This window comes from Mustela erminea, chromosome 14, assembly GCF_009829155.1.
Source record: "Mustela erminea isolate mMusErm1 chromosome 14, mMusErm1.Pri, whole genome shotgun sequence".
NCBI classification, from domain to species: Eukaryota; Metazoa; Chordata; class Mammalia; order Carnivora; family Mustelidae; genus Mustela; species Mustela erminea.
In genome coordinates this window covers 69852435-69867457 of record NC_045627.1, presented here as the reverse complement: position 1 = coordinate 69867457, position 15023 = coordinate 69852435, and the positions used below count along the sequence as shown (strand labels likewise).

General features: G+C 42.1%; 1 protein-coding gene across 5 annotated transcripts in view; it reads left to right on the top strand.

Annotated features, from left to right (window-relative positions):
• The window catches only part of SORCS1 (sortilin related VPS10 domain containing receptor 1), a 507304-nt gene that overhangs the window by 361803 nt on the left and 130478 nt on the right, over positions 1–15023 (top strand). For all 5 annotated transcript variants that reach the window (XM_032312692.1, XM_032312691.1, XM_032312688.1 and 2 more), the window contains exon 6: positions 8972–9036. In XM_032312692.1, coding sequence (XP_032168583.1) covers positions 8972–9036 — 65 coding nt within the window. The remainder of the gene's footprint in view (positions 1–8971; positions 9037–15023) is intronic.

Sequence of the window (15023 nt, the reverse complement as noted above, 5' to 3'; positions counted from 1 at the left end):
CTGCCTGCTTGTGATCTCTCTCTGTCAAATACATAAATAAAATATTTTTTAAAAAACCTTAATTGAGGATCAGCTGTCTGCTCTTCTGGGTGCTAAAGATTAAAGATAACCCAGGAATCCACAGTCTAGTCCACGGTGAGGGACCCCACAGCAGCACCCCGGAGTGTGCAAGATGATTCTTTGAGATGTAGGGAGAAGATCCTATAATTCCTGGGTTTTTTTACTATTTTACTTTCCATTTTGTATATATTTCCTAAAGTTAAAACGTAAGCACCCTAGTACCTTTCCTCAGCCTACAACCAACCATCTTCCTATATTGGCATGTGCTCATTTTTGTTTTCCCTGCTTGATATGTTCAGCCCAAAACTTTGGAGATTGCTGTTTCTGGAATTCTTTTATAGAATATTATTTCTCTAGGCCAGATTGTCTCCAGCAGCAAAATTCTCAGATTTCAGTCCTTCTACATACTAGCCTCTAGTCTGAAGCTCTTTGTGCTTAACAGGAAGGGAAAGAAAGGGGCAAATGGTGGGGTTCTGTCCTCTCCTTGTCTTCTCTAACTGCGGCCCCTGAGCCCCAAGCCAAATGTCGGTCCACACCTTCCTGCTCTGGCTCTGAATTCACGACCAACACAAGCACACACCCGCTGATGTCCCTTGCATTGTTTCTCCCTGCCGCAACTCCTCCACAGCACGAGCTTTCCGAGCCCTTGTGGTGAGGTGATGGCAGAGTTGCAAGTAGTCTGACGTTTGAGAATAGTCCACGTCTTCTCTCCATACTAACTTCGCTCATTCCTCCCCTCGACCCCTTTGTGACTTGCGCACATTAACTATATGTCTACTCATAGACTGTTTTCCACACTGAAGAAACGTTCTTGTTGTTCATAATAGTACAAATTTATTAATACTAATTATAAGGGTAATGCGTGAATACATTGCAAAAATTTTTAAATTATTGATAAGGATGGTGGTCTCTTTGTCACCCCCAATTCAAAAACCTCTCAGAGATGGCTGCTATTATGAATTTTGTCTGTGTGTTTTCAGTGGGTTTTTTTTTTTCATTTCTGATACATTTTTGCTTTGGATCAATCAATGGATAATAGGTAGACAAATCGGGTATTTTCAGTTAATAAATTGCAATATAGTGGTTAGAGATCTATCCCATTAGTTTTACGTTCTGGCATGGAACAGCCTCCAAGATGGATTAGAGTAAAATAATAAGTTGCTAAAAATGCACAGAGTACAATAGCACTACAGTTTAAAGAGATAAAAAGAAGCTGTATTAAGAAATATATTTTGAGCTACTCCTTTACCTCAGTCCCAAACTGTTTGATCATTTTAAATATATTTCTCTGTATCTCATTGGCACAGTGATTTTTGCTGAGGACCGGGCTGGCGATCTGGTCATCTTCCCTGGGTCCTCTAGATCCCGGCGTCCTGTGTTCAGGGAACAACGATGGCAAGGAAAGGGGCCCAGACCGTGGGGAAATAAGAGGAAAATGGGAAATGAATTGGTGGTTTTAGAAGTAAAGCCGTTGGGGCACCTGGGTGGCTCAGTGGGTTAAGCCTCTGCCTTCACCTCTGATCATGATCTGAGGGTCCTGGGATTGAGTCCCACATCGGGCTCTCTGCTCAGCGGGGGGTCTGCTTCCTCCCACTCTCTCTGCCTGCCTCTCTGCCTACTAGTGATCTCTGTCTGTCAAATAAATAAATAAAATCTTAAAAAAAAAAAAAAAAGAAGAAGAAGTAAAGCCATTAAATGAGAGAAGGGGAAAGTGCGGGGAGGGGGAGCCTTGTAGCCCAAGGGCTTGTCTGACCACCTTGGAGCTGGTCTTTGTGATGTCTGAGGAAACATGTTGCCTGTTGCTCAGTCTGGCTCTTGCAACTTTCAGCTTTATTTTCTACCATGGACTTTGTTCAACAAACGTCCTCATCCCTTTACTACCTTCCTGAGCTTTCTGTATTCCTTCATTTTTTTTTTTTTAAGATTTTATTTATTTACTTGAGATAGAGTGAGAGTGAGCAAGTGAGAGAGAGCATGAGTTGGGGGAGGGGCAGAGGGAGAGGGAAAAGCAGGCTCCCCACTGAGCAGAGGATCCTGGGATCCTGACCTGAGCCGAAGGCAGCTGTTTGACCGACTGAGCCACCCAGGTGCCCCGTGTTCATTTCTTCATTCTGAGTCAGATACCCCATTCCTCACTTTGCTCCTGTAAACACGCACACATGCACGCACACCCGTGCGTACTCATGTACACTTTGTTGCAGACAACACCTCATTCAACAATTGGGCTTTTGGCTTTGGGGGGAGTAAGGATGGCAAAAGGTAGAATTTGATGGGCCTGAAGATGTTGGCCATGGTGATTCTCAGCAGCCATTTATGCATTTAAGCATAAAAAGCATCTTTTTGTTTGTTTGTGGTTTTTTTGTTTTGTTTTGTGTATTTATTGGTTCTGGGAAACCAGTGTGACAGTGTGGAGACGGAAGAAATCAAACAAGCATGTTTCTTAGGACTAAGAGAGAGGCTAAAATGACACCTTGAAGCAGCTTTTTAATTTTTTTCTAGCCCATTCTCCCGACGTGGACAGGAGATGAGACCTCAGGATAAGCTGCTTTGTTCTAGAATGAAAGTCATTGCATTAGGCAGGACTCTCCTGACGACCTGTGTCTTGACTGTCTGACTGTGAGGCCAGGGAAAGGGGAAACCCTTGGCTCCAGAAGAGGAAATCAAGGGAGCCAGCCGCTAATACCGGCCAGCTTTTGCTGCTTCTCTCTCCAGCGCATAGAACCACTTGTTTCTTGGGGCTTTGTTCATAGAGAGAGCCTGTGGGAACCTGATGCTCCTTCTAAAACCAAAAGAAGGCCAGTGTCTCCAACTCGCCAGCCTGTTACTCTGCAGATCCCTGTTCCTTCCTCCATACGCCATTAACCGCAGTTCTAAATCTGAATAAATAGGTGCTAACCCGTCATGGTATTTATTTTTTAATACTTGCTCTGCGGTTTTCTATATGAGGACATTTTGTGGCTCTGGAGCATTTATTGAGCACTATATTAAACTGGTATAAACTCGGACAAAATGCCAGGGGAATGATAAACTGGTGACATTTCTGAGTTTCTCTGCAGAAAATGTCTCCAAAGGCTGCATTTGGTGATTGCATTTCAAAAGGCTGATGCTGCACCTTGAACATCATGGTGCCTGATACCAGGGTATGATTGTTTTGTTTGTGTTCTTGACTCCAGTAATCCTCAGATTTTATTCATAATTGGCTGCCACATGTGAACAGCAACTTAAGATGCTGGAAGCAAGGATGGTGAGGCTGGCCTGGTCTTGTTTTCAACTACAGAGCTGGATCTCGCCTGGCCTGAGGGACTTCACCTTCTCCTTCCCGTGCACAGGGAGGCCCACGCGTAGGTGGGGACAGAAGTTCTTCTTTTTAGCTATTTATAGCTATGTTCACTTCACTTACTTCAGTAGCATTTCATGGCTTTTAGGATCAAATAAAAAACCTTAGCATGATGCACAGAGTACTTCACGATTGGACCCCTGCCTAACTTTTGATTTTATTTTCTACTGCTCTACTCTGAAAACATTAGATCTACTGACTTGCTAGTAGATGCCCATCTGGGCCATCCTTTCTTTGATTTGCTATTTATCTCTAAATAGAATATTCTTCCACCTCTTCTGTCCATTGATCACATTATTTCATATCCCTGAAGATTGAGATTATTTACTCTAAAGGATTTCTGGGCCTTCCTTCTCCCATAGGTTTCTATCTGCAAGTGAAAGGTCATTCCTCCTACGTCTTCAAGGAGCACCTTGACTATGAGCACTCTCGTTACATGGGGGGCTGTAGAACTCCTCCTTAGCTCTAAAGTGCTTAAGGACAGGGAATCCATAGCCTCTATGCTTACCACGTATTGGGGCTTGGAATGTTTCACTGAATAAAAATGTGATTTTATTTATTCCTATAGTTGATCTCTGGGCTGTTGATTCTTTTTTTTTTTTTAATCTTTTGAGTTATAATGATAAATCAGTTCAGCCAATGGGGTATCCATGAAATCTCAAGATACTTTTATTATCAACATCAGCTTTAATTTTTAGATGGGTATTTACATTCCCCACCCACCTCTTCAAATAAGAAAGGGGAAAAAAAGAGAATAAAGAAATCAGCTGCATTTCTGAACCCTTGCATGTACAAGGACTCTGCTAAATGCTTTAAGATATATATTCTAGGAAAACTTATTTTAGCCTCATTTTACCAATTAAAACAATAATAAAAGCACAAGGATGTTAAGTAGCTCACCAGATTTCACATATACAAATACACTGGTAAATGCTTGCATGTTGATTGTGTACTTCTTTTTCCAAAGCATTCAGTAAACATTTATTCAGTAGCTATACTTGGCATGCATGGTGCCTGGCATGGAAATACAGAAAGGTTTGAACATATTGGTCAGTAAGAGGGGTAGAGGTGTGAGTCACCAATAGAAGCATGGCCTAAATTATGCTATGCACAAGTATGCGCATGATTCTAGAAGTCTCAGAAGGAGTAAACAACTTAGTCTTAGCGGCATCTTCAGTGGGAAGTCTATTTTCTTCATGTATCTGCTGCTGAGCTTATAAGGGTACGCAGACTAAGAGTTAAGAAGGAACGGGGTACATATATCTTTTAGAATTACTGTTTTCTCTTTCTTGGGGCAAATACCCATCAATGGAATGCTGGACCATATGGTAACTCTACTTTTTAATTTTTTTTAAGTTTTTTTTTTTTGTTTATTTATTTGACAGAGAGAGATCGCAAGTAGGCAGAGAGGCAGGCAGGGGCGGTGGGGGAAGCAGGCTCCCCGCTGAGCAGAGAGCCCAATGCGGTGCTCAATTCCAGGACCCTAAGATCATGACCAGAGGTGAAGACAGAGGCTCTAACCCACTGAGCACCCCTCTACTTTTTAATCTTTGAGAAAACTTCATTCTGTTTTCCATAGTGGCTGCACCAGCCTGCTTTCCCACAAACAGTGCCCAAGGTTCCTTTATCTCCACATCCTTGTCCACACTTAGCATTTCTTATGTTTTTTATTTTAGCCATTCTAATAGTTGTAAAATTCACTGCAGCATTATTTATAATAGCCAAGATATAGAAGCGGCCCAAGTGACCATTGATAGATGAATGGATAAATTTGAGGTACATATCTACTGTGGAAGTTTACTCAGCCATAAAAAGGAAAAAAAATGAAATCTTGCCATTTGCAACAGCGTGGTTGGATACAGAGTGTATAATGCTAAATGAAATAGATCAGTCAGAGAAAGGAAAATACGATTTCACTCATGTAGAATTTAAGAAAGAAACAAACAAACAAAAAATCAACAAATTAAAAAAGAGACAAAAAACACTCTTAAATGCAGAGAACAAGCTGCTGTTTGCCAGAGAGGAGGTTGGTGGTCAGATGAGTGAAAGAGACACAGAGGGTGAAGAGTACTCTTATCCTGATGAATACTGAAAAATGTATGGGATCGTTGAATTATTGTACACATGAAATGGGAAAAAAATACTCAAATGAAAGAGTTTCAGAGGTAGGATAAGGGTAAGCGAGAATTCCAGACAGATACCCAGTACATGCTAAGGCATGAAGACTTCCCTGTCCTTCTGTGCAATTTTAGTACAAGAAGAGAATTCGTTTTCTCAAATAGACACACAGGCAATATAAAGATATATTAGATCCCACGACCTATTGCCTTTTTATATAATTAAAGGATCCCGGATCAAAATTTTTCATCTCATAATACAGAGAGGTTCCTTTTGAGTCCCAGAATTGAACAACCCAATATATCAGATATTATAGTAGATACTGACTGGTGTAAAAATGTTGTCTCTATGTTTACTGAAGAAGCATTCTTCTCCGTGCTCTGGTAAGCACAGAGAATTCCGTGATAAAAAAACAGCACCTGCCTTGTGGGAGCTCAGTGAAGTAAAAGATACGTTTATGCAGAGAGATCGAGCAAACCATTATGAATCATGATGGGGATACATACATACAGGGTAATCTAGAAGCATAAATCCAGTGTGTCCCACCTTTTGTGTTCAATACCAGAAGTCAGCTACTCTCATAATGGGTAAGGATACTTGAAGTCCTCCTTGAGATCTCACTCTGGAAAGAAGATCATCGAGGGAATTTTTTTGGATTAACTTTTATGTTTATGCTAGGTTTACTTGTTAATGTTTTTGAGGCTTATTGAGGTATCATTGACAAATAAAATTATATGTAAAGTATACAATGTTATGGTTTCAGAAACATATGCAGTGTGAAAAGATTTCTACAACCAAGTTAACAGATCCATCATCTCACATGTTTAACTTTTTTCTCCTTATCTTCTTTCTCTTTTTTGTGAGAATGCTTAAGTTCTACTCTCTTAACAAATGTCAGTTTACAATACAGCATTATCAACTATGCTCCTCTCCTTGTACGTTACATCCTCAGACCTCATTCATCTTATAACTGAAAGTTTGTATCCTTTACCATCCTCTCCCTGTTTTCTCCTCCCACCAAACACGGGCAACCACCTGTTAACATTATTATCCTCATTAGTAAGCAAAGCACAGTCATTGGTCTTAATACACGCAGATAACCACCCAGCTCCACAGTTACAAGTAAAATGTATAAATGCTCTAGAGAACGATACTTTGTGGTCAGCTTCAGTGATGTGCTTCTGCAAGGTGGCTGGTCAACGACAGGGCCATTAAGACCAGCACCTTCGCAGACATTTAGCTTTGTTTGGCTTCAGCTTTTGAGAATTCACCAGGGCCACAAAATAAAAGTGGCAATAATTCTTTATGATCTGTGACGGCAGATCTAGAGGTTCTCCCAGACTGCTAGGAAAAGGGGTGAGCCTAACCGCAAATAAAAGTTGTAGAAAAAATTGTGGTTTGACTTTAAAGTTTTATTTTGTTGTTGCAGTTGTTTTACTCCAGACTGGGGTGGGGGCGGGGAGGGGTGGTTAGGCAATATAAGGGGACTTGGTTAGCCACAGCAGACTCTAGAGAAGCAAGAGACTGTGTTTTGTTCCTGTGTCTTTTTGTGAATTGGTAAGAGCAGAAACATCCCTTGAAACAACAGCTCCTGCCTTTAGAAATAACAAAAGATCTTAAGAGACAACTTCTGTTATTGATTTGGGGCCATGAGCACATGGGAAGAGGCAACTGTATGCAGAGTAATTATTTTGTCTCCCATCGACACTCACCATTAGCCAAGCAGATAGGTCAGCATGCTAGGTTTTACCATTGTGTTTCTGGGATGCCAGCCTTCTGGGAATCTCAGTGCTGGTCATTTCAAAGAAGAAACAGGACAACAGGCACAGTGGGAGGTGAACAGTGTGTAACTACACATAATTTATGAAATAATTTATAATTTATAATAATAATATAATTTATAATTTATAAAGAACCAGTTAGCTGCTGATATTTCTAGTTTGAAGGCTTTTAGGGAGCTTGTTTTCTTTCTTAATCTCCTGACTGTGGCCTCGTCAGAAGAGGTCACCTACGGATCCAGTCAGGGCTTCAGTGTGGGAAATGGAGAGCCACCCTCCCTGGACCAGCAACTGAACTCATGCTCAGAATGTCACCGACTGGGACGCCTGGGTGGCTCAGTTGGTTAAGCGGCTGCCTTCGGCTCAGGTCATGATCCCAGCATCCTGGGATCGAGTCCCACATCGGGCTCCTTGCTCGGCGGGGAGCCTGCTTCTCCCTCTGCCTCTGCCTGCCATTCTGTCTGCCTGTGCTCGCTCTCTGTCTCTCTCTCTGACAAATAAATAAATAAATAAATCTTAAAAAAAAAAAAAAGAATGTCACCGACTGCCCTCATTCAGAGTCCAAAGTTGCGGAGTGTCCCAGTGTGCGTCCCCTGTCTCTTTGGGGGAAAATTACCAAGCCCTTATTAAGACATTTCTCCTACCTGAGAGAAGAAAGTGGGGTTTAGTGTTTCAAGCATAGATTCTGAATTTCAGGCCATGTATCAATCAAAGAAAAGTTACTGACAGTGATAATAGGGCCTTTAGGAGACTTCTTAAGATGAAGAGAGACTAAGCTAGCTATGCTTCAGACTCTTTGAGCTGAGAAAATGAGTTCAAATAAGAAGAGTTCTTGGGAATGCCCTTAGGACAATGATTAATTTACTTATTTCAAAGAGCTCACAGACCATTATACACTCCCTCCCTCCGTTCATTTCCTTACTACTTCTTTCATTCAACATTTGACTATCTATTATAGCTCAGGTAACAGAATAATTATTTTGTACTTAATAAGGCTCACTTCAAGATTACACTAAATAATAGGTACCTCCAAGGCATTTTAAATAGACTTTTCTTTTGCTTTTGCTTTTATTTTACTTACACATATGGTTTCAAACATATACCGTGAAGTGAGGCACATCTGCATTTTCCTCTCCCACAGGTGCAGCCATACAGAGGACAGGCCCTCTGTGCCCTGCACTGCGGGGGAGGGAGGGTCACAGGATTTGTTCTTAGTGCATAGGATAGTGGGACATAGTTCTGCTAATTTCAAATGAAAAAATTAATTAGGTCAGTTTGCTATGGAAGTCACTGTTCAAGTCACCCAGCGAAAGCAGCCTGCCTGGAATTTGCCTGATAAGTCTTGAAAGTCTAATATACTGTCACTGAGATTGTCACAGGAGAACACGTGTGTCATGTATAGGACTTATTTGCAGGTCGGAGCTAATAACACACAGTGTCCTTGTCAGAGTTAAGCCTGGCCTTCATCAAATGAAAGTTCATTATAGCTTTTATTTGAAGTGGAAATTTTACTGTCAGGTTATGTACATAAATACAGCGGATGTATTCCAAGGATTGTGGTGGTTAAATCCTACGAACGTTAGTAGTCCCTGGGCTCCGCTGAGTTTCTCTGAGGCACATGTGAAGTCATTAATGTTGGTCTTCCTTTTCTTATTTCTCCATTTTTTTTTTTTTTTAGGTCTGTGATGGGGTCAAATAAGGAACCAGATCTTGTGCATCTCGAGGCCAGGACTGTAGATGGTCGTAAGTAATTCATCTTCTCCATGACGTTCATAGTAAAGCTAGTTTTATCAGTCTGCCATGAGCCGAGTCTGTGTCTAGGGAAAACACAGCAATAATAATGCACGTCCTTGCTGATCCAGAATTGCCTTAACAATTCCCAGCATCTCTCATCCAGCCAAGGTGTTTCCCTTTCCAGGTAATGGAGAAATGGCCCAATTTCTTATTTCTGAAGTGTTTTCCTGGTTATTAGTTATGATTATGTTATTGCTGCTGTTTTGTTTTCATTTGTTTTTCTGGTTTCCTTATTTTGTCAGATGTGGTCCAGGTACCATCTCACTGCTTTGTCTGGAAAGTCACAAAGCCCTTGGAAAGGACAGGGACAAGAGAACTGTCCTGGGCGTCCCTTGTCATAAACAGGCAGAGGGAAATGTCGGTTGAGTGGGTTTGCTGGTGCTTCCGTGGTTCTTAGCTGCCCAGTGAGGCCGGCTGCCAGGAGGGACTGCACTTTGTGTGGACAGGGTGGATTTGGGGACACGATACCAAAAAAATTGCAGTCCCGGGTCCAATCCTATGTCTGAAGGACTCAAAAGTTCACTCACTAATTGTGAGAAATTAGTAATTTGAAAAAGCTACTTAGACTTTTCATGCCTTGTTCTACAACTGTAAAGGACATAAGTTAATCATAGTGGTTCCCGGACTAGCTAACATTCGCTGAGCACTTACCCTCTACCAGGAATGATGCTAATCACTTTATATATTTTGTCACAATTAATCCCCACCACAACTTGTAGGTTGTTTTTCTGATTTTACAGAAGAGGACACTAAGGCATAGAAAGTTTAAGTAATATATTTACACAGCAGCTCCGTAAGTGTCCTTCTCCTTCTTTGGTCCAGAGGACCTCTAGGACGGCTAAGGAACGGAGGAGCACTGCCAGGCCTAAGAGAGGGCACTGCCGGTGAAAGGGTTCGAAGAAAGAGACGGGGGAAAAGCATAGAAGAAAAAGAGTGAGATGAGGAAGGACGGGGGGCAGGGGGAGGAGAAAGAGGTGTCAGGTGTAGAGGAGAGAACAGAACGGACTCTGCGCAGGTACCCCAGAGCAATGAGGCTGCCCAGCACTGAGCCAAAGGGTGACAATCCAATTTGTGAGACATTTCCTGTTTGACAAACACCCCCTCACCGTTCCAAAACTTCATCCTCACTCTCCCTTGTCCCTATCTACTTGCCCTCAGCTCAGGTGAATGCAAAAAGCAGAAGATCCCTGTACCTTACCTGCTTGGGGACAGACAAAGGAGGTCACCCCTGCTCTCCAGACTCCCCAGAAACCACTTCCTTACGGTGCACATGGCATGAGATTTTTCATTTCCAGAGGTTCTTCTTCCCGTCTGGGGAATGAATATATTCTTTGGCAAAATCCGTCGGGGGGACCGATCAGGGTCCAAGCTGACCATCACCTTCCTCCGTTGGAAGCTCAGGCGGGACTACCATATGTAATATGCCCAGCACTGTGCCTGGCACAGATTGAACGCAGCAGTTCAGAACTCTTCCCCTACCCCTTCAGTGGGCTCTCTCTGGTGGCCACCGCTCCAGCCTCAGACCTGATTATGTTATCTTGGATTCCAAGGCCCAGTTTTTGCTACAGAAGAGCCAGAGCAGCCTTTTCCTTAGGCAGAATGATTCCTGCCATCTGGGCAGAGTTCTCACCTCGACCCTTAGCTCATCTCACTCTGTCTTCTCCTCACTCCTTGCCTGCAGGCCTGTGGGTTTGCTCTTGGTTCCTAGAACATGCGGAGCCCTGTGTGTCACCACGAGGCTCTGATACTTGCTGGTTCTTCCACATGGAGTATCTTCTCTTCCACCTTCCCTGACCAGCTCATGGTAATTAATCACCACGGATGGTTCAGATATAAACAGCCATTTCTATTTTTTTTTTAAGTTTTTATTTTGAAATAATGTTGAGCTCGCATAAAATCTTCAAAAAAAAAAAAAAAAAAAGAATATCAGAACCGGAGAAAGCATCCCTCCCTTAGGAGAGTCTTTCTTGAACTCCCAATCTAAGCCAATTTCATATATTGTTTGCTTTCATTCTGTGGTTTTACTGGATGTTATCTTTGGGGGAAGCCAAGAGAGGCTTCAGAGCAACTCTCTATACTAGCTTTTGCAAATTTTATGCAAGTCTAAAATTATTTCAAAATAAGAAGTTAAAAAATAGAAATGGATGCTTACATCTGAACCATCCATGGTGATTAATTACAATGAACTGGCCTCTAAATTCTAGGAGAGGAGGGGCCGTATGTATCTGTGGTCAATATCACGTCTCCAGCACATGCCACAATGTCAGCATGTAGATGGAGCTTAGTAAATATTTGCTGAGTGAGTGAATACATAGCTGGCCAGTTGTCAGGGTGACCAAGTCACTTACTAAGCTGTCAGAAAATTTTAGGGCATTGCATCTCAAATCTGGACATATCATGGCCCAAAAAAGGATCTCGTTAAAACGTGGGTTCTGATTCAATAGGGGCCCAAGAGTCTGCATTCCTAAGTTCCCAGGTGAAGCCCGTGCTGCTGGTCAGCAGAACACGTTTAGAGTCACAAATTCCCATAACGAAAAACTAATGAAAGAGCTTTAGGGTTTGTCTCCCATGACTGCACCGTCTTGTTCAGGAAGCCCTGGATGGAATTGGTAACATCCCAGATTGCTTTCATTTTCAAGCTTTTAGGGATAATACCGCTTCTGGCTTGTGGCATCTAGTGCACACAACCCCACATCCTGAAAACAATAAGGCTGTCATTTTCCCTGATGTGCACGTTCCCTTTCACCCAACGTTATTCCTCTGCTCCCTGCAGCCATGAAGGTTGATAATGCCAAACTGTCATCTCGGGCTCAGCTTTCACATGGCATGAAATAGATCAGTTCTAATTTTATTTATTTTATTTTACTTTTTTTGCAAAGGCAGCATCTTCAGAAACTACCCAAGAGTGAAAATTCAATAAAGGGATTTAATTTGAAAAGTTATCCCTGTCAAAACAAAACAGAAAAAAAAAATTACCTACCAATTGAAATAAAGGATCTAGGCATAATGCCTGACCTGCCTAGGTATAAAAAAAAAAAAAAAAAAGAGAGAAAGAGAGAGATTTTTTTTTCAGTATCATATCCAGCCTCTCCCTCTTTCTTTCTCCCTCTTTCTTCCTTCCTCTTCCTCTTTCTCAAAGTACTTGGTAACCAGGAAGTTGTTTTGACACAGGAAAAATCCCTCACTAGCTTATTTGGCTTATCCCCATCGGGCGGTTTACAAAGGCTTATCTGGGCTTGTTAATTCAAAGTTCGGTTTTTGCCTCATTTCACATTTCCCTAGATTACATTTTATAATCGATTTCTGTTTCACCTGAACTCCCCGTACCGAGGGCTTTTTTTTTTTTTTTTTTTTTTTTTTTTGCTTCGTGACAGTCTGTGACTGCCATAGACATTTCTGCCACTGTGCTCTGGAATCTGGATGTCTTGCAGTTTACACTGTGACAAGGATGTTATTCTTCCTTGCATTACCTCTCTGCCTTGGGAGGAAGGCTGGGGAGAGCAGCCTCAATTACAATCAATCACGGGAATTATTATTGGAAAATTTTGAACATGTTTACTGGATGTGGCATTTGTTATTGGTCCCTGCATTTAACTGAGGACACCCTGACAGGTCCTCACTCCAGAGACAAAGATTTTACTGTTTAAATATCGGGCGTGTGTGTATGAATGTACCTGCTCTCAGGCATCCTATGGAGTCAGTACATTAAAACTGCCACCCAGTGCATTAAAGCCGTAAAAAGGACGCCTATCTTCTATTGATTCACCTAATATAGGTGCATTGCTGTATACATATGTAATGAACGTAGTTGGAAAATGTTGACCAAATCGCTGGGTTGAAAGCTTTGTGAAAAACCTTATCTCATTTTATTTTGGTTCTTTATACAAACAAAGGTCAAAGATTGACCCATTTGTTGACTTAATAAATAACCTTACCTGTATAAGCAAGTCTTCTCAAAGAAGGGCTTTAGCCATAAGGTCTCCAGAGTCCTGAGGGGCTAATAGACAAGTTTAAGAACCTCACTAACTCCCTGGAATTGTGCGCTGCGTGTTAGGTATACGGGATTTTGGAGGAAAAGAATGTAACTATGATCAGAATTCTTTACATGGAAATTACACAGGGATGCAGAGTTCTCTGTGCACATCTGTACATATCATCTTGCAAGAAATGCAAGAAACTGCAGTCCTGAGTTTGACCTTTATCACTCCTCCCTTTCACTTCTGAAATGAAAGCCATAGTCAGCGGCATGACTATTTCGGTACTGGTGGTGATCTGTGCTAGCATGGACAAGGGGCAGGGGACAATTACTGGGCTCATTGTCTGTTTGCATGAGTAAGTAACCTTGTAACAACTTGCACAAGGACTCATCTCTTTCACTGGGGAGAAACAACCTTGGCCCTTAAACCAACTGTGAAAATGAATGTCCAAAAACTCTTGCTGAAATGAACCACAGACTAGCATTTTACAAGCTGAAATAAAAAGCAAAGGAGACTCACAACTTTATAGAACCACCATCCCACGGATTCTGGTCTTGGGTCAGAACTGGACATCCCATTCTATTCCCATTTTCCAGGGCTGCAGCCGACTTCCATAATGAGCAGCTGGCCAGCAATATCTGGTTGGGGGACGGTGGCTGCAATGCTGAGGGGCTGTGATGGAGACCTCGGTTCCCAATAGGCCTCAGTCTGTGACCTATGGGGTGCTTTCAGTTCTCTGTATAGAGATAGATTACCTTTATGACAACAAGAGTAGCAGCAATGACAATAAAAAGGAGAAGTTGTTCTCGGGTGCATCAAGCGAAAAGTAAAATCCTCTTCCTGACCTTCCTTCCTATTCCCCAGGTGCAGCATGTTGTTTTTTTTTTTTTTTAAATGTTTCTTCTACATTTTTTCCAGAAATTGTGTGGGCTTACACAGGTGAATATGCATGTGAGTACACAGACATACACACTCACATACGTTCGTGTTCTAAAACCACCATGCCACACGCACTACTGGGGAATACAATAGCAAGTTAAAATTTTCCCATATCAGCACATGTAAATGCAGCCACTTTGTGACCAATGACTACAAAAAAACCACACTTTGTGCAGTCAGCTATGCTCTCGTTAGCTTTTCTCTCATTAGTAGAACGGTAGAGGTTTGGCTCTTTCACACAGTGCTAATACATCTGTACACACACACACACACACACACACACACACACACATTACTGATTTGGTTAGTCAGCATTTACACTTGTGCAGGCAGCAAGCAATGCTGGAAAGAGAAACTACAGATGGCCAGTTCCAGGTCTGAGAGTGAATACTTGGAAAATTTTAGTAGACCTTGTTGCATTGTCCTCTGAGATGGCTTCATCGTTGCACGCTGTCACTGGGTTGGTGCTGGGATGCTTGGGTTTGCAAGCCCTCAATAGCCTGAGACATTATCAAAGATTTCTTAAACGTAACCCATCTGATGAGCCACGAGCTATATCCTTATTGCTTTCATTTGCATTTATTTAATCGTGAATGAGGTTAAGAATTTTTACTGATTTTTCTTGGTTATTTGTATTTCCTCATTAGTGCACCTTTAAAAGATGTCAAATCTCTTTAATGTTCCAGAGAAGATGAAAACTTTGGCTTTTGTATACGAATAGATATATTAAAAAAAAAAAAAAAAGTCAAATTGGCCACTCCCACGCCAGCCAGGGTCCCAACCCTGGCTCACCAACTGTCATTTTTCGACCCCACGTTTTGTATCCTTGATTTACCTTCTTTTCAGTCCGTTTATTTAGGAACATTTTCTGAGGTGGGACCTGGGAAGAGGCTAACATTTTCTAGAATTGGGGCTGCTGCAGATTCTGATGGCTCCCTACTCCTCCCCAGCATGGGGAAGGGCCTTTCCCCTCTCCGCCTGCCCCCACACCAGGCATCAGGACGAGAGCACAGAGGCGCC